The 25,980-nt window shown below is 36.4% G+C and overlaps 1 protein-coding gene across 22 annotated transcripts in view; it reads right to left on the reverse strand.

The window, feature by feature from the left end:
- The window catches only part of KHDRBS2 (KH RNA binding domain containing, signal transduction associated 2), a 592,066-nt gene that overhangs the window by 225,937 nt on the left and 340,149 nt on the right, over nucleotides 1-25,980 (reverse strand). For all 22 annotated transcript variants that reach the window (XR_007401488.1, XR_007401486.1, XR_007401485.1 and 19 more), the window contains exons 5-6: nucleotides 11,307-11,434; nucleotides 5,269-5,467 (exon numbers count right to left, since the gene is read on the reverse strand). Coding sequence is in view for 4 of the 22 variants with exons in the window: in XM_049092592.1 (XP_048948549.1) it covers nucleotides 5,269-5,467; nucleotides 11,307-11,434 (327 nt within the window). In the remaining 18 variants the exon portion in view is untranslated. The remainder of the gene's footprint in view (nucleotides 1-5,268; nucleotides 5,468-11,306; nucleotides 11,435-25,980) is intronic.

The raw sequence follows: 25,980 nt of genomic DNA on the forward strand, positions 1-25,980 counted from the left end.
TAAAGCAGGTGTCATCTCTATTTGACACCTAATATATGCTGTGTTGTACTTTCATTCATTTAATACTTATATAAAACATGTATTTATGTTCCTGAGTGTGCACAGGTATAGCATCATCCCAACAGTATCGTAAGTAGGTTCCGTTCCATTGCTATCACTAAGCACTTTACTTAGAACTGCAAAGATCAAATAAATTTAACAAATACTTTCTTCCTTGAGGATGTTTAAATCTTGTGAGAGAAGATGAGAGCAAAACTTACTTCTAATAGAATAAGAGTCCTATACAGCAATTACATAGTCTTTGTTAATTGCTAGACTGTCTCTTCCACTAGATGGCATGCTTTTGAGAGTAGAGGCCATGGTTCTTTTACTACAGTTTTTCTATTTCTAGCATCTAGTTTCTGGAGATATTGAGTTTTCCATAGTTGGAGATGGTCCTGTAGAGGCTGGCTACAGGGGAATACAAACACTGACAAGGGATCTGGATGGAAGGTAGGAAGTACAAATGGTCTGTATCCCTGCATGTGAGTTTTCGGTGAGGCAAGTACTTTGTAGGGTATCTTCTGATGACAAAGGCACAGCGGTCTGGAGACCAAAAACCATATGCAAGACTCAATTTCAAGCTTTAGTGTCCTCATATACTAGAATACCTCATCAATAACTGGTTGTCATGTTATTGTGAGATTAAGTGAATTAATATAGTGACTGGAACCAGGTAGCCATTCAGAAGTTTATGTTTTGGTTTACTTTCTCTTAACATATTTCCATTGATTGAGCTGATCAGCTTCCTATTTTGTTATATGGGAGATATTTTGAACTCTATTCTTCAATTCCCTAAATCTACTTCAATCATGATGATGGATCTGTAAAATTTAAACGTACCTCTTAGTAGAAAGTCAGTGAGAAGAAACTTTAAAATACTTACAGTCTGGATTAGAAAGTGTAACAATTAAAGAGAAATTCACACTTTTAAGACTTTGCTAACACTAATGATGGTTTTAAACAGCAATCTCATTTACTGCAAGCTTTTGCTTGTCAGGCAAGCTGCAAGGAATGGATATGATTACCTATATACATTCTGTGTGGTCAGAAATTTAATGCTGGGACCCAGCAGGAGAGAAAGAAAAGTCTGAAAAGAGAATTGGTTCACAGTGTCATTTATAATAAAGGGAACCTTTTCTAAGAAATTTTGTCTGAAAGTTAAGAACTCTTTTGAGATTTTCACTGTCAACTCAGCATGGTGCTATTATTTTGTTACTGAGACACTTAAACTTTTGTTTTTCTTACCCCTTACAGAGGAATCAATAGTTTAAAATTAGAGCAGAGAGTAGCGGCTTGAGTGTTAATCTCAAGTGTTGAGCTTGGTACTGAACTTGAGAATTGAGCTTGGTACTGAGATGGCAAAGATTGCTGTCAGTAGCTTATCAGTCATGTATTAAACTCTGTACATATTCATTGTTTACAGGGAAAAATTAAATATGACATATGACAGGTTTTAATAAAACATGGCATAAAAGGGTTTTTAAAGAATAGTTATCTTTTTTCCCATTACCAAGAGTATGTTATTGGAGACAAGATTTGCCAAGTTCATATTTTCTCTTTCTCTGGAAACTAGTGTCTCCCCATATTATCGTTGGGGTTGGGTTCCCAATAACCATGCTTACATTGTGTGAACTTGACGCTTACCCTATCCTTGCCACTGGTGGCTAATAAGTAGTAGATCTCAGACTTAATTTCCAGACACCATCCTCCAGTCATAGCTGACTGACTAGCATTGGCCACTTGAGAAGTCTGGGTGAATAGGATTCCCTCACCTGGGGATCTAGACTAGGATTGAGAGACAGATAAGCTAGTCAGTATCTGTAGGTGACAAGAACTGATCACAAGTGTGGCAGCCCTAGGGTGGACATATGTTGATCAGATAAGCCAACAAATCCACTCCATAAACTAAAGTGAATGGAAACATATATGCAGAAAACAGAAATGAGATATGAGGAGATATTCTTGACAATTTCCTAGTGCCTCGTTCTAAACCTTTCGTAAGGCCTGATGGCATGCCTATTACTGAACTTTATTAGTCTATATTTATAGAATGCCCCCCTATGTCTGTTGTGGGCTTTTAGTTCATTCATTCAGCAGGGATTTATGTCATACATATTATGTCTCAGGAAAGAGATAACAGAATCAAGATTAGGCTCTGGGTTTCCTGATCTGTGGGGCTGTTTACAGGGCAGGATATATTTTCTGTTTCTCATTTTGCAATTTTAAGATTGATGATTTTAAACACTGCTACCTGATACAGTATAAAAGATATGTGAGATGAACACATTTCCCTTTTCCAGTAGAAAGGAAAATCCAAGCAGAAGGGACATCCAAGCCTTCGCAGGTTTATAGATCACACAGCCAGTGACACGGTGAGAGTGCAGACCTTGGGCTGCTGCTGTTGTGTGTTTCACGAGTCAGGGCCTGTTCCCCCAGCAACACTACTGACTGGCCTACAGGCCAGACTTTCCACTTCCTTCCCCTGCACTCCTCATTTCAATACATGATCGCTCAGTTCAATCTGCTTGTTCAGTCCAAGGGTCAGGTTAGCCAGCACTTCACAGAAACTTAACAAAAATTTCCTTTTCGTTTCTTTTTTCACGAGTTTTACCTCTAGTCCATCATCAGATCCTCAGAGATCACTTTGCCAATGCTCTCAGTCTCTGATCTCTTCTTGTTCCCACCAAGTCATTATTTTGTCCACAGAGCAGACTCCAAGGAGTCACTCACCGGTCTCTGTTTCTACCAACCCCCGCCCCTACCCCATATTCTGTTCTCCATGATATCGGTGGAATAAACCTCTTGAAATGTAAATCTGATCATGCCAGTCTCCTGCCCAAAACTCCAACAGCACCATGAAATGGCCTGTCCATCTCTTGACCTTAAACTATCTCTGCATCCCATACTCTGCTCCGGCTTTCATGTCCTCCTTGCCATTTCCCAAATATTCCAAGCAGGTTTCATGTCAGGGCATTCATGCTCGCTGTTTCCTTTACCAAGGATGATTTTTATGGAGGCAGCCTCTTAGCCTGGCCCTTTGCTTCACTGGGCATTTGTTCAAGTCTTCCCTGCAGAGCACCTCCCCTAACAGCTCCTGTGAGGGTAGCACCCTCCCTCCACCTCTCGCCAGAACAGTTCTCTGTGCCTGGCATTACTTCATTCATTTACTAATATATGTTTGGTTTTTGTCTCCTCCCAATGACACGTACACTTTATGAAAGCAGATATTTGGTCTGTTTTAGTCACAGCTACCTCTCCAGGACCTTCACAACCGTGCCTAAAACAAGAGCAAGGCTCGTGAAATGACTGAGTGAATGAATCAAAGGGACCAGAATCTTTAAAATCTAAGTTAAAAATTCAGATTATATGGCTTTACATATTTTCTTTTACTTACTCTAAGAACTACCCTCCTCCGAGGTCCCCCTTCAGAATATAATCTTCCTCACTTGTGTTTCTATAAACCCTTTTAAGTTTTTGTACCTTACTGTTTGGCCTGCCTTCCAGTGATTTATCCAACTCTAAGTTGGAATGCACATGAAAGGCCACAGTGTTTCCTTAGCTACACCCAAGCCTACAATGTTTTGCCAATCTTATTCTCTTTCACATTACCCTACATGCCAGGTAAAATTTCTGACAAATAACAATGTTGACCACTATAACCTAAAAAGGTTTTCTCTCTCTTTTAATTTTTGAAATAAAGATCTGATTGCTTAAACTTCTATTTGGAAGATACAAACACATCATAGTAACAATGTACCTAAATAAAGATGGCAGAGCCAAAAGGTTTCTCAGTGACTAAAAAAAAAAAAAAAAAAAACCCATCACTCCTGTTGTGGATTTTTAATTGATCCATTTAACAAGTACTTATTTTATATATACTATGTCTTAGGAAATATATAGCAGAATCAAGACTAGGCTCTGTGTTTCCTGACCTCCGGTCTTATTTACATGGTAGGATATATTTTCAGTTTCGAATTTTGCGATATTAAGATTGTCTAAAGATTTTAAATATTGATACCCGATACTGTATAAAATATAGTTTTTTGGTATAAAAGATACTCTAGATGAACACATTTCCCCTTTTCCCATAGAAATGGATTTCTAAACTTAATTTTTCTTTATTCTTGCAAATATTAGTCAATGTTCTGTACTAAGCAGTAACGTTATTCCCAAATACTAATATACTTTATGCACTAATACATTCTTAGTGATATCTATTAATCATGGTCATTTTATTTTGGGGTAAGTTTTACTTGGTTATTAACCAGTGCATTAAACATTTATGTGTTTTGAGTGCCTAGGATGTGACAGTAACTGTCCTTAAAGAGTTTATGTTTAATAAGTGACTATTCACAAAGGGCATTTAAGAAGACAGCCTGTCTGTGAATGGTTGAATGAAATAAACACCTAGACTAGGGATGAGCCAGGTAGAAAGGTTAAAGGCAACATGAATCTGTTTCATAGGATGATTGGCTTCTATCAATTCACTTTAACATTTATAGTAGATTCACTATGGTTATGCTAATGAATAGGAAACTGTCCCTTTATATAATTTTCACAATATTCCAGTCATGGGGGACTTGAATACAATGTAACCAGTAGAATATCAAGGACCTGGATGAAAGGCCAAAGAGTGTATCAAGTGACACAGTGTTTGGGAAGGGAGGGGGAGGCATATAGACACTGTGTTTCTTCTGCTTATTCTATATTTTTTTAATTCTTCATATCTTCCAATCCCATATGTTTCATATGGTGAAAGAGAGAGCAAGGATATTTAAATGAAAGACCAGTCACATGGTCTTACATTCTTATCAAATGATGTTTATGATATAATCCATTATATCTGTCAAATACTTCTGAGTGAGTTTTATGCTCATCTTTAACATGTCCCGAAAGAAACTTCTGAATATTTGACAATTTATATTATATTCATAATTATTTCCATTTTGAGATTGACCTCCTAAGGAATAAGAAAATCTCAGGACAGTTTGATTCTTAAAATGCAAACTATTTATCTGGTACCAATAATCATGGCACCTGTAAAATAGAAGGTTTTTTCAAAATGTTCTTGTTTAAAGGCACTGCTTAAATTCTGTTGCATATGACATTTGTTTTCTTCAACAAACATCATCTGCTACATTCATGATATATGAATGTCTTTGAGAGACAGCCTGGAACCCAATCAAATGAACACTTCCCAACAACTGATTTTTCAAGGGTACTTACATATTCTTCATAAGCTTCGTGGGCTGGAGGAGGAGGTGCCCTATATCCCGGTACTGTTGGTGCCCCTCGGGCTCGTGGGGTAGGGACACCTCTTGCTACAGGGGGCACTGGAAGAGCTCCACGAGCCACAGTAGTCCCTCGAGGGGTGAGTACACCTCGTCCAAGTGGTGGGGGAGGAGGAATGGCACCTCCACGGCCCCTAGGAGAAACAGGTATGTACAGATGAGAAACCAGTGATGGGAGACAGAAACTAACACAGAGTTCTCATCTTACCTCCATATGATGGGAAGAAAACCAAATTTGTTTGTATACACAAGTGTCTGTGTGCATGTGTATGTAATTGTTTCTTTCATATATAAAGTATTTTGACCTCTACCACAAAATAAATTTTGTAAACGATGGCTATGACTTACTCATAATGAAAATCATGTAAAATATTTTAATATAAGATGAAAAAAAAAAACCAAACACAAACCAATCCACTCTCATTTTTTCCAGATTTGCCAAGAAGACCCAAATCAGAGCTTCAGCTATCATATAAGTATTCCCTGCTTTCGGTATTCCCTGCTTTTCAAAAGTTCACTTTATGCCAACTTTGCCTTTTAGCACCTGTTTTCACTAACTGAAAGAAATCAGATATCTACTTTTATGAAAAAAAGATGAAAAGCAAAAGTAACATTCAGCATTTGTTTTGTAGCAAGCCATTATAGGGGCAGGGTGCTCCCGGAGCAGCCAGAGTGGCCCCACCAAGCTCCTTCCCTGGGAACTACACTCAGCATCTCAGCATCAAGCCACCAGAGCTTTGAACTATGTGAACATCTGTGCTTTATCTCCATTTATTTTGTGCATCCATTAGTAAGATGTGTCCTGAGGTACCAGAAAAGCCTGAGAGGTTATTTTTCTGGGGTCTGGGAACACTCAAAAAATTTCCATATGAATTAATGGTAATTGCTTCTTTGCTTTATGCCATTTCAGCTTATGAAAGGTCTCATAGGCATGTTCTACTTTCGGATGGCAAGGGATACTTGTATGACTCACTGGACCATCTATGAAACTGAACTGCTGAATGTCAATGTCTCCTCCATGCTGGAGGTTATTGACAGCGATGTGCAATGTTGTATTTACAAAAAAAAAAATCTGTCTGCACTTTCATCCTTAATAAAATGTGTAACTCTAAGCATGGTGATATCATTCTGCTCATTCTAGTAGCTTAAGCTGGAGGTCATTGAAATCACAACTCATTGTCTCTGATTTGTTATCATTCATACAACCTCCTGAACTGGTACAGTTACTAATGTAATTTATTTTCCTATGGCAACTATAGTGTTAGTGAAATACATCAGGATTCTGCAATAAAAGAATAGATTGAATGCTCTGTACTACGGTGCTTGACACAAAAGTAACTTGTATTAAAAGCCTAAGATCAAATGGTTGCAGCCAACTTTTATGGTTTTCCAAGGCCTTTGGAAAGGTTGAGTGTTTGAAGTCTTTGGGCAAAAGCATGGTTATTTCACTTTTTATTATGTCTGAAAGGCTGGCCTCCAGAAAGTACTGCTTTCAGCAGGAACACTAAAGCTTTGGAAAAAAATGATGATCATTGGGATGTCAACAATCACACTGTTTGGCTGTGCCCACAGATGGGGGATATAGGTTATGCTTTCTGCTATGAATAGCAGTCAGCTGGCTCTTTCTTGCTTGCAGAAAATGAGCTTTTGTGAGCGAACAGTAAGAATGTTGGTAGAGCTTTTAAAAGTTTTAAATAGATTATAGAGCTGATGAATAGAGAAATTATCAGAGAACTTATTGTAAGTCTAATGTACAGAGAATGCTCTCCTGGATTGGGGAAGGTGAAATACAAAAGACCCAGAAGGCCCAGTGTCCACTTCAAATATAACAATAGCTGAGAATACGCTATACTATATTATCATGATAATAAAAACACATCTGTGAAAAGGATGTAAAGACTAATTTTACCTTCACTGGGCCTCCAAGCTCCAAACTAATTCTATCGGTTTTCTCTTAAGTAGGGTGAGCATATGTCCAGGTTTGCCCAGAATAGGTCTGATTTACAACTGTTGTCCTAGCTTCTTGTTCAGTTTAGCATTTTAACACTCTCATAAGTGTCCAGGTGTGGGTAGTAAATTATATGTCACCCTGCTTTACAATACATTCACAAGTCCTGTCTATCCCACTGAATAGTCAAAGGTAGTATAACTCCCTGGGCTTAAGGTGGATTTTTTTTTTCCTAATGGGTAAAATCAGATCTCTAAATTTATAACAGTTCTTCCTGCTTTAAAATTATATGATGCTAAGGGTGCCTGGGTGGCTTGGTCGAATGAGTGTCGACTCTTGATTTCGGCTCAGGTCATGATCTAAGGGTTGCAAGATTGAGCCCTATGTGGGTCTTTGTGCTCAGAGGAGTCTGCTTGAGATTCTCTCTCTCCCTCTGCTCCCTCTCCCCACTTGCTCTCTCTCTTTCACCTAAAAATATTTTTTTGAATTATGTAATGCAACATCAAATCTAACTTCTCATCCTATTCCTCCATCAGTTGTGTCCCAGACACAGCCCTAGCAAACTTGTCTCTTGAATCTGACTCATCACCTCCTATACACTGTGTTCTTTCCTCGGAATTTTAATCTCACATCTCTCTTCTCCAATTCAACTGAAGTTTCACATCACTTATTTTAGGATATTGTCCCTGGCTGAATCTACACTACAGTATTCTTCATTTTTCTAACTAAATTTTCTATCCTTAATTCTCCACCTCCTACTCATTCCTGAACTGAGCGCAATCTAGTTATTGCCTCCCCACTTTGCTGAAAATACTCTTGACTGAGATTGCCAGTAACCTACCAGTTTCCAAATCCACTGGATTCATTTACAGCCTCTATTCTACTGAACTTATTATTATCAGTGTGGATTGATTACTAGCTGGAAATGGCTTCTTTGGACCCTTGCATTCTCTAATGTTAATGATGACTATTACCTGTTTCCTTCCTAACACATGCCATATCCTAAATTATATGCCTTATATCAGGGGTTCCTTAATTTGTCCACATGTTAGAATTTCATGAAGACTTTGAGAAATTCTAAATTACAGACCACACCCCAGGCCAATTACATCACAATCTCTAATGGCTGGAAGTTCTCAGTGATTCCAGTGTGCAGACCAATTTGGGAACCACTGCCTTCTATGTATCATCTAATTGAAAGTTCTTGACAACATTGTTATGTAGCTATTTCTGAGATACTTTAAAGGTTGAGTACCAAGTCACAGAAAGTACAAGTCACCTGATCGAGGTCACATTAGTAATCCATTGGCTTTGGATTAATTATAGGAATAATGATATTCTTTGTGTAACTTGGTTCTCCACCTGATCTTAGTTGATGATGTCATTAATCTCTACCTAGGCTAGACATCGGAGAGTTATCCTTGTCATGGGCTGTTCTTTCTTCTCCAACATCTAATTGGACACTAATCCCTGTAAATTCTAATCTCTAACCCAGTCCTATATCTCTTTAGTCCAAGGAGTGTTCATTTCTGTCTTGGATAATGGGCTTCTTCTTACTGGCTTCTCTGCCATAAGTCAGTGTCTTTCTGTCTGTCCCTCTTTGATTGTTCTAATTCTCCTCTATCACAACAATGACTGAGTAGTAGTCTTTCTTAGAAAAAGGTATGATTACTCCTTTCTTTCACAAACTCCATTAGTTCTATTACTAATTCTCATTGTAGTAAACAAAAACTTCTAAAATCTGCCCCTAATGTTTTATTTTCTACAGTTTGCTCGTAATATATAGTGGTGATGTTGTGTCAGAGATGTCAAATATCCTAATTTTTCAATTATGTACTACAAATTATTATAATATATAGATGTAATGCCTAGTTCTCTTATATGCATAATTATTTGAAAATTAGTTTTTATAGATATATTCATTGAAATGTAAATTGATTTAATTAAATACATTTTCAACAAATTATTATAGAAATTTTCAAGTATTCCAGGCACCATTCTTTTTGAATATTTGTAATTGAATGACTTAACAAAGTCATAATTTTGTAAGTATGTACAAATTAGCATCCAGTAACTCATGTTTTCAAGAGCTTCCTAATCAATATGATTTGCTGTTTGGTAAGACTGTTTCCCTATTCTTTTTTAATTGTAGATACTTTCCATCATGTGGTTTGATATAGAAGACAACAGAATTCTGGTCTATTTCCTTTCATTAATGTTAAACATTAATGATATCAATATAGTATTGAAGCAAGGTTTAAATTTTAATATTAATTTTATCTTCTTTTTCCATATGGAGTATCAGATTTGTGTATTTGGGATATTAAAAAGCAAAACTTTCAAATAAATCTTTCTTCTAATATATTTAATAATCTAGAATACAATGCACTATGGTTTATTAAACTAATATTTTAGAGTGAAATCTTACTGAAATTGAAATCTTATATAGTCCACTCAAATATGCTAATATAATATTACATTAAGGAAAATCAGTAATAAAACAAAATCTATTAATATGTTTTTATAATCTCAAAAGCAAGTTAAATGGATTATTTTTTTAAATGGTCTCTATTTCAAGGAATATAGGAGAGAAAAATTTGTCCTCTCTCTGTAGACTTTCTAAATATATATTAGGTTATACCATATAAAACTGCCAAATTTGGCATTTTGGAAATTACAAAAGTGACAATATCATTATTTAAGGCAGATGATTTAATCAAATTAGGATGACCTGCAATGATATCATTTCACAACCCATCATGATGAGGTTAGAAATGTACAAGGTTTTATAAAAGACTGATTTTGTAAGAAGTATGCCCATAAAAACAGTTATGTCACATTAAATTTTAGCTATAAAAATATTCTTAATTAGCATTAGAGAGTTATTTTCATCTTTAGAGACAAAAATGTAATAATAAGCTCTAGAAGATTTTAAGAAGTTTTCCTTTAGTCAAATGTAATTTTCAGAATTGCCACATTTTATTTTTAAATAACTATTGCCTTATTTTAATTGGATATTTATCATTTTTAATTTTTTTCTGATTAACTGAAAAATGCAGGTATTTATGGTTCAAATGTTAAAATTGATTTTTTTATACTGGTGGTTTACAAAATTTGAGGCAAATTTGATTTCTATGCAAGGTATGAAATAATATTCTAGATCTATGTCCTTTAGAGATTTGAAGACCAGCTCTAATAGGGTAGAGAGAATGACTGAATTACACAGTCAATGTGTGAAGGCTCTGAGTATTTTTTACTTTACCTCTTCACAAACCAATGCTTTCTATTGAAAGCTTGACTAATTCAGAATCATACAAAACAAATTCTGATGCAGAAAGATTCCAATTTTTTTGTGAAGTGAATAATATCAAATAAAATCTTCTCCATTGACCAAGGACATTGCAAAGTCAAAAATACCTGAACTTTACTCTTACCATTAGTCATACAAGAAGTGTGCTTCTGGCTTTCTCAACTGGTGGTGTACATATTATCTACTCATATATCTAAATGACTATCTATCTAGCTAATCATCATCTATTTCTCTACTACCTGGAAAGACTACAATTCAAGGGCACAGACAAATTTTTAACTTTCTCTTCATGCAAGGTCATCCTGGCTCAAAAAAAGGCAAATAATTATATATCATCTGCATGCTCTAATCCTGAGAACAGAACCACAAAGATGTCTCAGTATGCCCTCTTATTTTCATAGGATAGTTGTTAAGGGCTCGGCTCTACCTGTGAATTCTAGAGTCAGAATGCTTATGTAACCCTGGGCAAATTCTTGACACCTTTGTGAACCCCAATTTGTCACCTGTGAATAATACTTAACCCTAGTATGGAAGACTCTATGAGTTAATTTATGAAAGTGCTTATGTGTTATGTAAGCATTCATTGTCATTATTTTTGTCATGGTGGCTGTTGTTGATTTGTTTATTCCTAGCTGGGCCCATAGCACAGAGCGAGTCGGCAAAGGCTTGCCATCCTTGTTTGCTGTTAATTTATTTCAAGTAAGAGCTAATATACCTGGAAGGGGTTGTGGGAGCTATTCTGATCCCTCTGCCTCTAATACCTCTGCCACGACCAGAGTCCTCTGAGCCATTTAAGTAAGATAATTCACGTAGCTGTTCCTGACGAATTTCATCATTGTAGTCCTAGGGAAACAAAAACAAAAAACATGACCTGATGAGTTAAAATGGGGCATGGGGGTCCTTAGAGATGAACAAATCACAATATGAAAGGACATTTTTCATCTGTTTTTTGGAGCCCTGTCTGTGAAAATCTAAAATGATGTAAAAGTGTATATACTTTAAATTCCTATTTTTATATAGAGAAATTGAAGTTGTTTCTATTATCAAGGAAGTACTCGGCAGGAAATCAGATGAAAAGTGCTGGGATATCACTTGATGTATTAGCCAGGAAAGGAAAGAGAGCAATACAGAACAAAACTGTGGTATAGGGATCCCTGGGTGGCGCAGCGGTTTAGCGCCTGCCTTTGGCCCAGGGCCGATCCTGGAGTTCTGGGATCGAGTCCCGCGTCAGGCTCGGCATGGAGCCTGCTTCTCCCTCTGCCTGTGTCTCTGCCTCTCTCTCTATGTCTATCATGAATAAATAAATAAATAAATCTTAAAAAAAAAAACTGTGGTATATACCTAAGTAATGAGTAACTTAAAGATTATTGAAAAACAACTCTACAGGGTTGATATGTGTAAATTGTGAATGACTGCATGATACTCAAATAGCTCCTGATGCATAAACCAAAAGAGGGGTAATCTCAAGGCTCAAAATAGACACCATGAAAACCATAAAGAAAGGCAGATAACGCAGCACAGTTTCAGACAACTGAGAAGCTGTGCAATCCAACCAAATAACTTAATGGGCAATATTGAAAAATAAGGAATGTTTGGTGTCCTAGCATAGGGATGATGGAAGGATAGCCACAGCAAAATTTCACAGTAAGAACCAAAGATTCAGTCAAAGTCAAAGGGACTTTCTTTATTTTTCATCAGTGTGGAAATATATCAATGGGACCAAAGAATGGATTGGAGTCACTAAGGATGAATACTCTTTAAAAAACAAATATCAGTTTTACCTGTTTTTCCTTTCATTAATACACAAACACACAAACACACACACACACACACACACACACACACACACCTGCCTGAAAACTACAACACTGAATAATCGGTTAAATTATTTTTCAGTAAACATATGTTTAAGTGAAATCAATGTAGTGGATTTGCTAGTGCTGGAGAGGGGACTAGAAGTGGACGCTAGAAATATCTGTAAAAAGCAGGCTGACAGAAATGATATCTGAAGCCCAGCTGTGGGCCCAACAAACAAGAGTGTCATGTCACCAAATGTCGCCAGTTTAGCTTTGCATATATGTGTTAAGGTGATATTAAATGAAGACGGTGCATACTTACCCACACATCTCTGTTTAGAAAAAGGCAGGGATGCATTCAGCCTATAAGGATTTCTAATGCACGGCTTTAGCTCATGCTCCAAAAATTACCTTGATTACAAGCAGAAGTACTAGTCACTCCAAAGCATTTATTTTCTCATTTTTAACATGTTGCTTTCATGTTCATCCTCTTCAGTATCTCATAATAGGCTCAGCACAGTTGGCTGACAGAAGAGTTACGGTAGAAAATTAGAGTTTCTAACAAGTCATATGTATTCCACTTCTAGCTCTTAATTTTCACATTCAAGCAACTACCAAACTGAAGAATGTCTGTTATTTCATTAGGATCAGGGAATGTGACAAATTGATACTTCTAGTGAACTGACCAGCCACCATTAAAATGAAAAATTAATTCAATAATTTTCCCATGTATTATTTGTATTTGGCAAGGAGATCTTTGCCTTTTCCTATCTCAGGAAAACTTAGGAACTCTCAGGGTCCTTATGGATTGTAAAAAGATACAGATTTTTCAGTTGGCAACACTGAAATTTAAAAATTAAGCAATTGCAGATGAATTCAATATATGTAAATTTTACTTTTATGCCAGAATCAGAAAATGTAATAATGTGGATGTTGCCTTATGCATTGTATACTCATAAAGAAGAAGGGGAAGAGGAGGCTGAGGAGAAATATATTAATTAGATAGTGTGAAAGAGAAATTCCCAGTTTGATCAGGCCTCTCTGCATCCATACCTTAGATAGGTACCATTACACTGATTCTGGAATTATCCATGTGGTTTGCCTTAGCCAATGGGACAAGAAGAAAGGTGACAAAAGTGAAGACTTGAAAAGTGCTTCCATTCTGGAGCCTGCCTTTTCTTGTCACTGGAGACCTACACCACCAGGTGAAAAAGCCCAGGCTGACTTCCTGGATAATGAGAGACCACGTGGAGAGAGGTCCCAATCACCCCTTCCCTCCAACCATTCCATGTGAGTTCCTAAACATGTGAGTGAGGCTATCCTGGCCATCCAATATGAGTCAAGTTGATGAAGATCAGAAAAAACACCTTCTTACCCTCAGAATAGGTAGAAATAAATAATGAAGTGGTGCTTTGAGTCAGCATGGTGGTGGCTTTTGTGCAAAAACTAACAAATACAGAGGGGACCAGCCAGCATGGAACATGAGAGACCAAAATCAGAGAGGCATACTTCAGCAGCCTTTTTCCTCTCCTGTCCAAAGGAAGGTGCACAGGCCCAGATGTGATCTCCAGGTTTCTTTGAGCAGGTATAACTCCTTAGCACAGAGGTAAATATAGCTAAGGTGATGATACCCCTGTGCCTTTAAAGTTTGAATTGTCCACTTAAAACACTTTATTCAGTCTATACTGATCCAGCTGCAGATTAGCATTCAGTTTCTAGACAGATACCTGCTAACATGGAGAGAATCTGTTTATCTTATTGACAAGAATACTGGACGTTGTGGGTTAATTCTTAGTGACAGAAAAATAACTATTGTTGATATATAATCAAGTTTTCTATGAACTTAGCTCGATACTGTTTAAAGAAACAGATCATCTTCCAGGGTTGCGGTGGACTAGAGAATACAGACCTCTAACTACAGATATAATTGACCAAGAATCCCAGTTGCTCTGTTCTGAAATCCTATTGCTCCCAAGGCCATGCTCCCCAAGAGCAACTTCTAGTCAATGACTAAATGTGGTCAAGATGCTGAAGTGGGCCCATTCCTGGGAGTCAAGGGACTCTTCTTCCTGTGCCTCAAGGATTCTCTGACAGCCTTGCTCAACTTGCTGTTTTTTTTCTTTTTTTTTTTTTTAAGATTTATTTATTTTAGAGTGGGGAGGGGAGAGACAGAGGGAGAGGGTGAGAAAGAGACTCAAGCAGACTCCCTGCTAAGCATGGAGCCTGATGTGGGACTCACGATCTCCCGACTCTGAGATCACGACCTGAGCTGAAACCAAGAGTTGGACACTCAGCTGACTGATCCAGGTGCCCTTGAACTTGCTTTTAATGTCATTGCACAAGGACAGTCTGGGCCCCTTCCATCTTTCTTTCCTTTCAGTCAAATATTATAGTGTGAGAGTGTGAGAGCTCCTCAGTCTTCCTTGACTCCCTCCTTTTTTTTTTTGTTACAAGTGTATTTTCTCTAGCATCTGCTTGTTGGAGGGCACAAATGAACATACAAAGTGTTGACAAAACCAAGTTCCTAAGATTACAAAGCTGAAAGCTTTGATAAATACATTAATGCGAATGCTGGTGGAGCTTATTTTGTTCAACACACCTTATACTCTGATTAAACTGGAGTACTTGCTGTTCTCTTAAAAATGGTTACATACAGATTAAACGTGAAACGTGAAACTGATTACTGATTACCAGAAAGGGTAGTAGTTGACAGTTTTTAAGAAAACGAATTCCATATTGCCCAATTTTTTTAACACTGCACTTAATAGGACAATATGAAAGAGTCATGGAGTGGACAAACACAAACTGTATCTTGGGCTGGAAATCAGAAACAATTTGGTTGGCTCAGATAAGTTGTAGCAACAATGAAAAAATGTGTGTGCATGTGTGTGGTGCAGTAAGAGAGAGGAAATATGGGTAATAACAAAAAAAATTAGGAGTCTTCTACTGGGAAGTATATAATACGATTGGGAAAGGTAGGGAAAAGACATTTTTAGGTGCAGAGATGGCTAGAAGTAGAACATTAACCAGATGAAAGAAGGAATGAGGAAAAGAAAAATTAGAGATGAAGAATGTGTATTTGGTCTTAATCACCTTAGGTTTAAAATGTCAAAGTGACATTAAGGTTATCTTAGAAATTCATTAAGGGTTATCTTAGAAATTCAGATCTGGGTTGGGAGAGTAAATTTGAATGTCATCTACACATATTTCTGGTAATAGAGACACAAAGATTGTTTAAGAGATTAGTAAAATAATGTAGTGATTAGTAAAATAATGTAGTGATAAAATTTTTCTAATCATACTTTTAATGCAAATTTGTATCACTGAAGATGTCAGTTAACTTATTAATTGCAGTGTTTGGATCATTAAATGCTAAATGACCAGGTCTTTTAATAAACTCAGGGTTTTCTAATTAGATAGCCAAACTATACACACTACTATATTTACAGTAATGAAGCATCTACATTTTCCAAATGAATATGGAAGAAAACTTTTAATGGCCACATGTAAGGGCAGTTGATACTAAATATTTTTTAGATTGAATATATTATGTGAATTATTTTTACAACGTAACTATAATTTCATAAATCCTAAATTTTGTAATTTTGTATTATACTGCTTTTTCTGGTTTTCATTAAGCACAGATCTAATTTTGAATTAATCTTTCATAACTAGAATATGAGTCTACCTGAAGCTAGTATATCCGATTGAACATTTAATTATGGTATGTGTTGCTGAAGCATCAGTTATATAAAATCTTTTTTTTTTCAGTTATATAAAACCTTCAAGGTACAAGTAAACAAAACATTCCAAGTTTACCTTGTAAATGTTATCTTATCAAAAATATATCAACACATAGTTCACCTGAGTGGTACTGAGTTCTAAGGTTCTGGAGTCATAAAATAGTTACACATATGAATGGGTGATTGTAGTTGTATGGCATTTATAATTTTAATACCCAATTTGCTAGCACACGCATTCACTGAAAAGTAGAAATATGTTTATCAGTAGTAATTATGATAATTTGGATTTTATGATATTATTTTGATATTAAAAGACCCTTGAGAGAGAAAGACAACAAAGGTAGATAAATAATTACCTAAGCATGTGAGAAAGTTCATATGGGGCTTATGAAAAGAAAAGTTCAAAGAAAAGTTATGACAATTAGGGTGAAAAAAAATGGAAAAATTAATTTCCAGTCATTTAAAATAAATAAGTAATAAAATAAATAAATAAATAACAAATAAATTTAACAAATAAACGTAATATAAAAATATTATTTAAAATATTATTTATAATTCATGATAAAATAATAAATAATAATAAAACAAAGTCTTGTGTATTTAATTTTTATGCAAAGCCAGAATATTACAAAGTTTTTGAAGTAAAGCTTACTCATATTATAAAGACAATGTTCTTCTCAAGAACAAAATGAAAGTTATACTTACAGATGACCCTTAATATTATTTTAGATAAGATTCCAAACTCCTGGGAATTCACACTTTAAATAATAAAGAATGCTTTACTACTTTGGGTATACCAGCAGTAAATAAATCATGCACACATTAAAAATACCCTTTGTCTTGAGGGTGAGTTATAAGGTGTTTTAAAAATGCTGATTGGTTTGATCTGCAGCTTTGGTTTCAGACAGAAGGGATTGTAACAGTGAACTTTTAAAATAACACATGCATATCATACAAAAACATTTTTAGAATTGATTCAAATTTTATTTTCCCTATAATGTCCAAAAATTGTGCTTGTTTGCTACCAAAATCAGTTTTAAAAAATTGTCCTCTTGAAATAATAACAAAGATATCCACAACACTTGTTACATATTTCTTTTGCTCAGGGTGAGGCAAATTAGCCCTATGAAACAATTTCTATGAAATTCATGAGTGCTCCTTTTTGCATCTCCGACAAGGCCCTCCCACTGTGACAGCATATGGTATAAACAGTATACACAAAAGCTCAGAGCAGACAGATGTTTGGATGTTCCTAGAAAGGACTCATGCTCATAGTCTGCATATTTAATGTATATGCATAATTTCCCAGTTACATACACTCATGTCCATCTGTTATGATGGCATTTTGCCCAAATACAAATTGGGAAGATTATTTCACTTGCGTATAGATGCCAGGTGATGACAGGTGTAGATAGGCTACCTGGGGGCACAGTGAGGGACCATTTTCCTGCCAGATTCCCTCCTCTGAGACTCTGATGGGCATTGGTGCTGCACATTTAAAACTGTGATTATAACCACTGGTAACATGTGAACGTATATTCGGCTCTACCAATGCCAAGATTGTCAGATGACATCAGGGGAGAATGAAATGTAACCTGTCTGGGCCATGACAAAGAGACCTGGGATTTCCTAAGCTCCTACAAACAATTAAATGAGGGTACTTTCACTAACAGTAATAAACAAGAAAGTCTGGGAGGTAATGGGTCCTGTGCCAATATTAAATCTGTAGCTGAATTAGAATGGGTAGGAAGCTCTCTCAGAAAACTAGTGCTGTGCTGGATATTATTTAGCAAAACATCTTAGGCTATTAGATAACATCTCTTAGCCAACACAGAGTGAGTTTTAATCAGCCCAGGCATGGTACCAGGAAACCTCATTAACAAAATGTGGTCAAAGAACAGTCAATTTAGATTTATTAAGAATCTGCTTGGTGCATGACTCTGCACAAGGTTTATATGAAGGCTTAATGAAGCTTATTCACCAAAGAACATCAAATATCACAAAGTAAAAATATGGACATTATATCTCGAACTGCTAGTGATGGCAATTTCTGTCACTCAGGAATGTTTTCTCTTTTTTTCCCCCATTACAAAGTCATATGCACATGATATAAAAATCATCAAAGAATAAGATGATACCTATACAGATTTTAGAAAGATATTTTGTAGGATTATTGACTTATTTTCTCTCTGATTTATTTAACATTTGCAAACATTGGCCACTGATTTATGAGTTCTAGGATCCAAGACCTTTGATTGAACACCAAAGGATTCATGTATTTCAGTGTATTTGACTCATGTATTTGGTTTTATAACTTCACCTATCTAGGTTATAAAATCAGCCACTACCTCAGGTTAGATTTAAGGTAGTAGATACTATTTAGATAATGATAAATGAGAGGTTTTGATTGTTATTCTAAAAACACTAAGTTCCATTTGTTTAAATAGAGCTGAAATGACCCTATTTTCTTCAGCAAATTTCCTTGGCAATTTTCCTGCACATATGATACAGGAGCTCTTTCTGATTTTTAAATTGAAATAGCCATTGATTTAATACTTTGGTATATTATATCTACTTTAAGTTATGAATACAAAAAAAAACCCCAACCAAACTAACTCTTGGCTAACACAGAATTAATTGATAGTTACTGATACATTGATCAAATGGGTCTAAATTTTTTTTAACAAAGAAATCATCATGATAAGGATACATTTACAGAAGAGTGCAAATTCTGTGCATGAAAAACATTGATAGAATATGTCACAGGTGAGTGATTTTCATTATTAGTGATTTTTATTAATAATCTTATAATCCTGGGGCTTCCACTGGACATAAAGAATTAATATATTCAAGATAGTAATGCATCTAACCAACCAGATTTTTTAAAGTTCTTAATGAAGTTTTGTTAAATAAGCCATTTCATTTATTCAATATATTTTTGAGGAGCAGGTAAGTTCTAGACATTGATGTTGGTGTTGGAGACACAGTAGAGGAAAGCCCCTGAACCAGCAGGACTTAAATTACTACAGATGACTAGATCCCTACACCTGTTCATGAAATTAAATGTTCCTCTCTCTAGGCAAGGAAAGATGCCTTCTTACTATGTTCTGGATCAGTGTAGGCTCAATTCATTTTTAAAAATAATTTATTCCCAATGCTTTAAAGATGGTCTTAGTGGCTGCTATATTTTTACTTAGTTTTATTTTTTTAAAAGTTGAATTCTACATTTGTTTTATTTACTTATTTATTTTTAAGATTTTATTTATTTATTTAGAGACAGCATGAGCAGAGGACAGCATGAGCATGAGCAGAGGAGCAGCAGTGGGAAGGAAAAGAATCTCCAGAAGACTCTGAAATGAGCTGGGATCCAGACAGAGGACTCCATGCTATGACCCTGAGCTCGTAACCTGAGCCAAAATTGAGAGTCAAACACTTAACTGACTGAGCCACCCAGGTGCTCCTACATTTCTCTTTTAGAAAGAAAAGTATTAATTAAGAAGAGCTATATAGGTGGCTCCCAAGAAAAATTTTTCCTAGAAGTTTTTTGTTTTTTCCTAAATGAAAATATTGTAATGATTCCTTCTGTGTTTATTAATCAGGAAAACAACAACCTACTCAGTCATGGCAACTTTTTTGAAGCTCTTTGAAAAGAGTATAAAATATAAAAAAATGTGCATGCCTTTTTTGCTGTTGTTTAAGTTATATTTTTATTTGGCTTGCTGCTACTAGTTCCTTGCAAATTTAATCTTTAAAAAAAATATTTGCATGGGGGACATCTGGGTGCCTCAGTGGTTGAGCATCAAGGTATAATCGGCATAAAACTGTGGAAGGAGCCTCAGTGTCCATCGAAAGATGAATGGATAAAGAAGATGTGGTTTATGTATACAATGGAATATTACTCAGCCATTAGGAACGACAAATACCCACCATTTGCTTCAACGTGGATGGAACTGGAAGGTATCATGCTGAGTGAAGTAAGTCAATCGGAGAAGGACAAACATTGTATGTTCTCATTCATTTGGGGAATATAAATAATAGTGAAAGGGAATAGAAGGGAAGGGAGAAGAAATGTGTGGGAAATATCAGAAAGGGAGACAGAACATAAAGACTCCTAACTCTGGGAAACGAACTAGGGGTGATGGAAGGGGAGGGGGGGGTGGGGGTGAATGGGTGACGGGCACTGAGGGGGGCACTTGACGGGATGAGCACTGGGTGTTATTCTGTATATTGGTAAATTGAACACCAATAAAAAAATAAATTTATTATTAAAAAAAAGAAAAAAGAAAAGAAAAAAAAAAGGTATAATCGGCATAATCCTGGGTCCAGAATCAAGTCCTGCTTTGGGCCTTCTGCAGGGAGCCTGCTTCTCCCTCAGCCTGTGTCTTTGTCTCTCTCTCTCTCTTTCTGTGTCTCTCATAGATAAATAAATCTTTAAAAAATTTAAAAAATATTTGCAAGGTATTCTTCCTGAATATTTAATCATATTACAATAGAGTAGTACCTAAAATAATTGAAGTTCCACTTTTTCAAATGTCACATTAGATGAGAGCAGAATCACTTACCAGGTGAGGAAGGTGAATGTAGCATGGAAGCTAAGCATAGGCGAGCAGAAGTATCCAGAGAGAGTGAAGGATGCTGAGTTCCAACTACCAAATAACTCAGGAAAGGAAAGCAATGAACAACTGATGAAAAACTTTAACTCCATAGTCAGTAGCTGAAGAAATAGACTTGCAATATATAAATGTAATACAATGAAAAAGTACTAGAAGATGCATCGAAATATGATGTGAAAGCTCTCACATAGCCTCATGAAACAAATTAGAACTACAAAGTGAAAAAGAACACAGATTCAGAGGAGCTAGGTGTACGTCCTTCCTTCCTTTCCTTGCTTCCATTCATTCTGTGTCAATAGGAACCATGTGTTGAATCATTTGGCTGGATTTCTCTTCTTCAATTGACTAAGGGCTTTTACTGGACTGTAAATTGTATTGGTTTATCTGTGGTGGGTTTTAAGTTGCAGCCTCTTCATCAGGGGCAAATCATTAAGCAAGGAAGATTTGGGTTCTTTGCTGTCATAGGTGCATGCAAAGCAGCTGGCATGCTAGGCTTCTCTGGGAGTGGAAAGCACACCTGTTCTCAGGCTTCTCCCAAGATTCCCTAATGCCACATGTTGTTTGCATGGCTCTCCTCAAGAGCACTAGGTCAGCTAAATCAGGCAGCCCCCTCTCCTTCTCCACACAATGAATATACATGTGTATATTCTTTCTAACCAATCTTACTATAGAAAGGGTTCACTGCAGGAAGCCAACAGATCCTCTCAACAAACATGGGATTGAGGGTCCATTTCTAGGGCTCTTTTCAGGCCTTGGATCTCTTCACTCTTTAACCCTGCATCTAAAAGAGTAATGCTTGCTTTTTTGGAATCACATCCAATATGAGATACTTCAAGACCATTCAGTTTTCCTACCAAATTAATTGTGTCTATCAAGTCCTTTCATCAAAGCCAAGGGAGAAGTAGTATTAAGAATTAGCATTCAAAAAAAAAAAAAAAGAATTAGCATTCATGTGGTACCTGGGTGGCTCAGTTGGTTAAGCATCTGCCTTCGGCTTAGGTCATTATGTCAGGGTCATGGGATCAAGCCCCACGTAGGGGGGTGGTCCCCGCTCAGTGGGGAGTATGCTTCTCCTTCTCCCTCTGCCCTTCCTCCCACTTGTGCCCCCTCTCACTGTCTGTCTTTCTCTTTCTTAAATAAATAATATCTTAAAAAAAGAAAAGAATTAGTGTGCAGGTCACAAACTTTTCCTAATCCCTTTCTCACTCACTTTTAAGATTTACTATGCAAACTTTGAAAGAAGGTAACTATTTAATTGTTCTATAGAGAACATGCTCTAGGATTCATCAGCATTAGTTCTATGTTCTGTGATAAAGGTTATACTTTGATTTGTTTTCATCACAATGAGAGATATTATAGACTCTCAAGAGGTGGAGACCAGACAAAGGAACTTTAGTTTTCCTTTATTTCCTATGAATTGTAGTATCAAGCAACATCTACAATGCTCCTGTCCTTTGCCTGAAGGTAGGATTCTTATTTTGTTCTAAAAATCTAGAATACCACCAGCACAGACTCAAACCACTCAGAACTGGGGACAGGAAGCAGAATTTCTATTGAACCTGTACAATATAACAAGGCTAGGAGCCAGGAAGGGAGCATCTGGGACTATTGCATTCCTCAGTGAAAAAAAATATTTTATCATGAAATATAGTAACACCATATACATGTTAAATATAGCAAAGATGCTTATTTGTTCTAGGTGTTGCATATATAGTAAATAAAATGGCCCTCATTGAAGTTACATTCTAAAGTGGGGAAAACCACAAAAAAGCAAAGGAATATCATTTGCAATATCATTTCAGACAATAATATGTGAAAAAAGGAACAGGGCAACATGACTGAGGGATGGCTTGGAAAAGTTAGTTTAGATGGAATGTCAGCCACAGCCTCTCTGAAGAGGTAACATATGAACTGAGACTGAAGTGTAAAGAAGCCTGACTTGTGAGGATCTGGAGCACTAGTCTCCCAGGTAGCTGGAATGCAAAGGCTAAGAGCCAAGAAGAAGCTTAGCCTCATTAAGGAACAGAGAGAATTCTAGTGCATGTATGTCAAGAATTTAGTGAGTATGGGAGAGAGTGATATTAGGTCAGATAAGTAGCAGGGGCTAGATTATGCTGGCTCTTCTTGGCTTTATTCTTTTTTAAATTAAATTAAATTAATTTAAATTTAAATTTAAATTAATTTAATTGAGACAGAGAGAGACCACGCAAGAGCACGAACCAGGGTGGAGGGGAGGGGCAGAGGGAGAAGCAGGCTCCCCACTGAGCAGGGAGCCCAACCTGGGACTTGATCAGGGACTCTGGGATCATGACTGATGATGATCAGTCATCATCATCAGTGGACTGAGCCACCCAGGTGCCCCTTGGCTTTATTCTAATAGATGGCCTAGGTTCTATTTAACTGGACAGTGAAATAACCAGTTTTATGTCTTTTTTAAAATATTTTTTTATTTATTTGAGAGAGGAATGGGAGAGGGGTGGAGAGAGAGGGAAAGAATCTCAAGCACACTGCATGGTAAGCCCACAGAGCCAAGGGGTAGGGGGTCAGGGGCTCAGACTCATGATCCCAAGAGCTGAAACCAAGAGTCAGATGTTGAACCAAAGGTGCCATCCAGGAGCCCCCAGTTTTATGTCTTAAAAGAAATATTCAGGACGCTATTGGGAAAATGGGTTAAAATGGAACTAGAGTGGAAACAGGGAGATATGTGAAGACACTGTTGCAGAAATAGATGCACTAGTTACTGGAGTCTCCTCTACTTCCACTATGAAGAGTGGTGGAAAAGAAGGGCCATTGGTTGCCTGTGGAAGTATTTAGCAGAATTTGCTGAAACAGCTGATGGATTAGATATGGGGAGTTAAGAAGAAAATGGATTCAAATGTGACTCCCAGATTTTTTATTGTGTTACTGGTTCAGTCGTGGTGTCATCACTGAGATGGGAAAGATAGTGAATGTGTTTCCCTTATCTTTCTCTATTCTTAATAAAGGAAAGCAAATATTCCTTGTAAACAAGGAGCCTTTTTAAATTGGGAGTTTTTAAAGGTGTGATGTGATTCTCTCCTATATGGGTAGCTTGTCATTAAGACTCTTGCTTACAAAAGAAATAAAGGCCAAAGACACAGTCTATTCATCACAAGAGGGAAAATAATGCCCTTACATGAAGGCATTTAGAGATCAAAAAGAAAGGTGAAAATTTGTTAGAGGTGAAAAAGAACAATCCAGGAAGATTTGAACATGTAAAGTCAGCAGAATGATAGAGTAGAGCAGCAGCCAATAATACAATTTCCTAAAGCATCATGTCTGAAGTAGACCATAGAAGGGTGTGTGGAGAGAATGCAGGTTGGGAGGTTTGTGTTCTCAAGATAATGAGTTCTTACAGGATGGCATCACTATGGACAGGTTTTGGAAGGATCACTCAGGAATGTGGATGAGAGAATGGAGTCAGAGTGATGTCATTCATTTCTTCTGCAGAAACTCAATTACTGTAGAAGACTTTTAGGGGAGTCTAGACATGAGAAAAGGAAGGTTGGAATGAGGGCAGAATTCAAGTTTTCCTCTTAAACTAGATTTGGGCCTTTGAACAAGTCATTTCTGGCTCTATTTCTATAGCTGGAAAATGAAAAAGGGATCACAATAATCCAACTAAATAATCCCCTACCTGTCTCCACAAGACTTTCTCATGAAGAAGTTTGCCATAGATATCAAAAGGAGAACAGGTATTGAATTTTTACTTTTTTACTATAGCATCGAAATACAAATGATTGAAGGTGCTATGTGCACATGGAAATGTGGATGTATTCTTGCCAATTTATGTAATAATTTCTTCACAAAACATACTCAAATGATACTTTGCAAATCATCTCATTTCGTGTACTTCTTTGTTGTAAAGTCACTGAAATAAAAAGAAATTTTTAAAAAAATTAAAAAATAGTAACAAATCCTCTTGAGGAGAGAGAAAATGCTTTAAAAATAGATTTATACTTTGGTTTGCTGTACCAGCTCTAATGCTGGTCTAGAATATGAATTGCTACTGGAGTCTTAGGACTCTAGTGGCAGTAAAGGGCTTTTGTGGTTATTAAACACCTCAACTTTACTCAGGCATTTAGCAAACCACAAAAGCCATTAATTGGCTGTCTTCTGTGCTATCATGGATATTGCTTCCAAAGCATTAGTAAGTACAGAGCAGATCTATGGGTCTCTTTCCTTGATCACCCTCCAGACAATTTATAGATTAGAAATACATACCCAAATCTTGATTTTTAAAATGAACAAAAACATTCTTCCAAGAGTTTTAATTTCCATGGGTTTCTAAAATACATTAATTTCAAACTTAATTAGGCTGATCTTTGCAAATCAGCCATTTTGAGGCTTGGAATTTAATGTGAGCAATTTTCATATAGCTTTCTTCTAAAAAGCTAAAAAGGTATTTGTAAAATTTTGTTGGTTTAAAGATCTATATTGTTCTAAGTTATTGATATTTATATAGGTGAGGATGCACATGTGAAGGCAGAGAATTCTGCTCTCACCAAATTAATTTTGGTATTTCTCTAAATTGTTTGCAACACAACTGGGGTTTTGAGACTTCACTCAAACTTCCTAGAATCTCATCTTCTGTTTTATCCTTATGTAGAATATAGTTCTAATATATTTACATATTTATACATCAATGTTGGAAGAATTGCCAACTCCTGCTTAACTAAGTTTTAAGAACCTTCTGCTTTTTTTTTTTTATAGATTTTATTTATTTATTTATTTGAGAGAGAAAAAAAGAGGCAGTGGAGGAGGAGCAGAGGGAGAAGGACAAGCAGACTCCTCACTGAGCACAGAGCCCAGTCACAATCCTGAGATCATGACTGGAGTCAAAATCAAGAGTTGAACACTTAACTGACTGAGCCATCCAGGCAGCCCTACAAAGAAGTATTATGTTCAGAACCAAATGCAAATGCTGATTTGAAAGCTAATAAATAATCTGAAAAAAAGTAATGCAAGATAAATTTAAAAAATCAATTAGGATTTTGTACAATGAGAAGACAAATAGGATTAGGAAAAATATTTGCAAAAGACACATCTGATAAAGGAATATGATCCAAAATATACAGTGGATTCTTAAAACTCGACCATAAGAAAATGAACAACTTGATTAAAAAAATGAACAAGGGACACCTGGATGGCTCAGCTGTTGAGTATCTGCCTTTGGCTCAGGGCATGATCCCGGGATCTGGGATGGAGTCCCATATCAG

Source organism: Canis lupus, chromosome 12 (genome assembly GCF_003254725.2).
Source record: "Canis lupus dingo isolate Sandy chromosome 12, ASM325472v2, whole genome shotgun sequence".
NCBI lineage: Eukaryota > Metazoa > Chordata > Mammalia > Carnivora > Canidae > Canis > Canis lupus.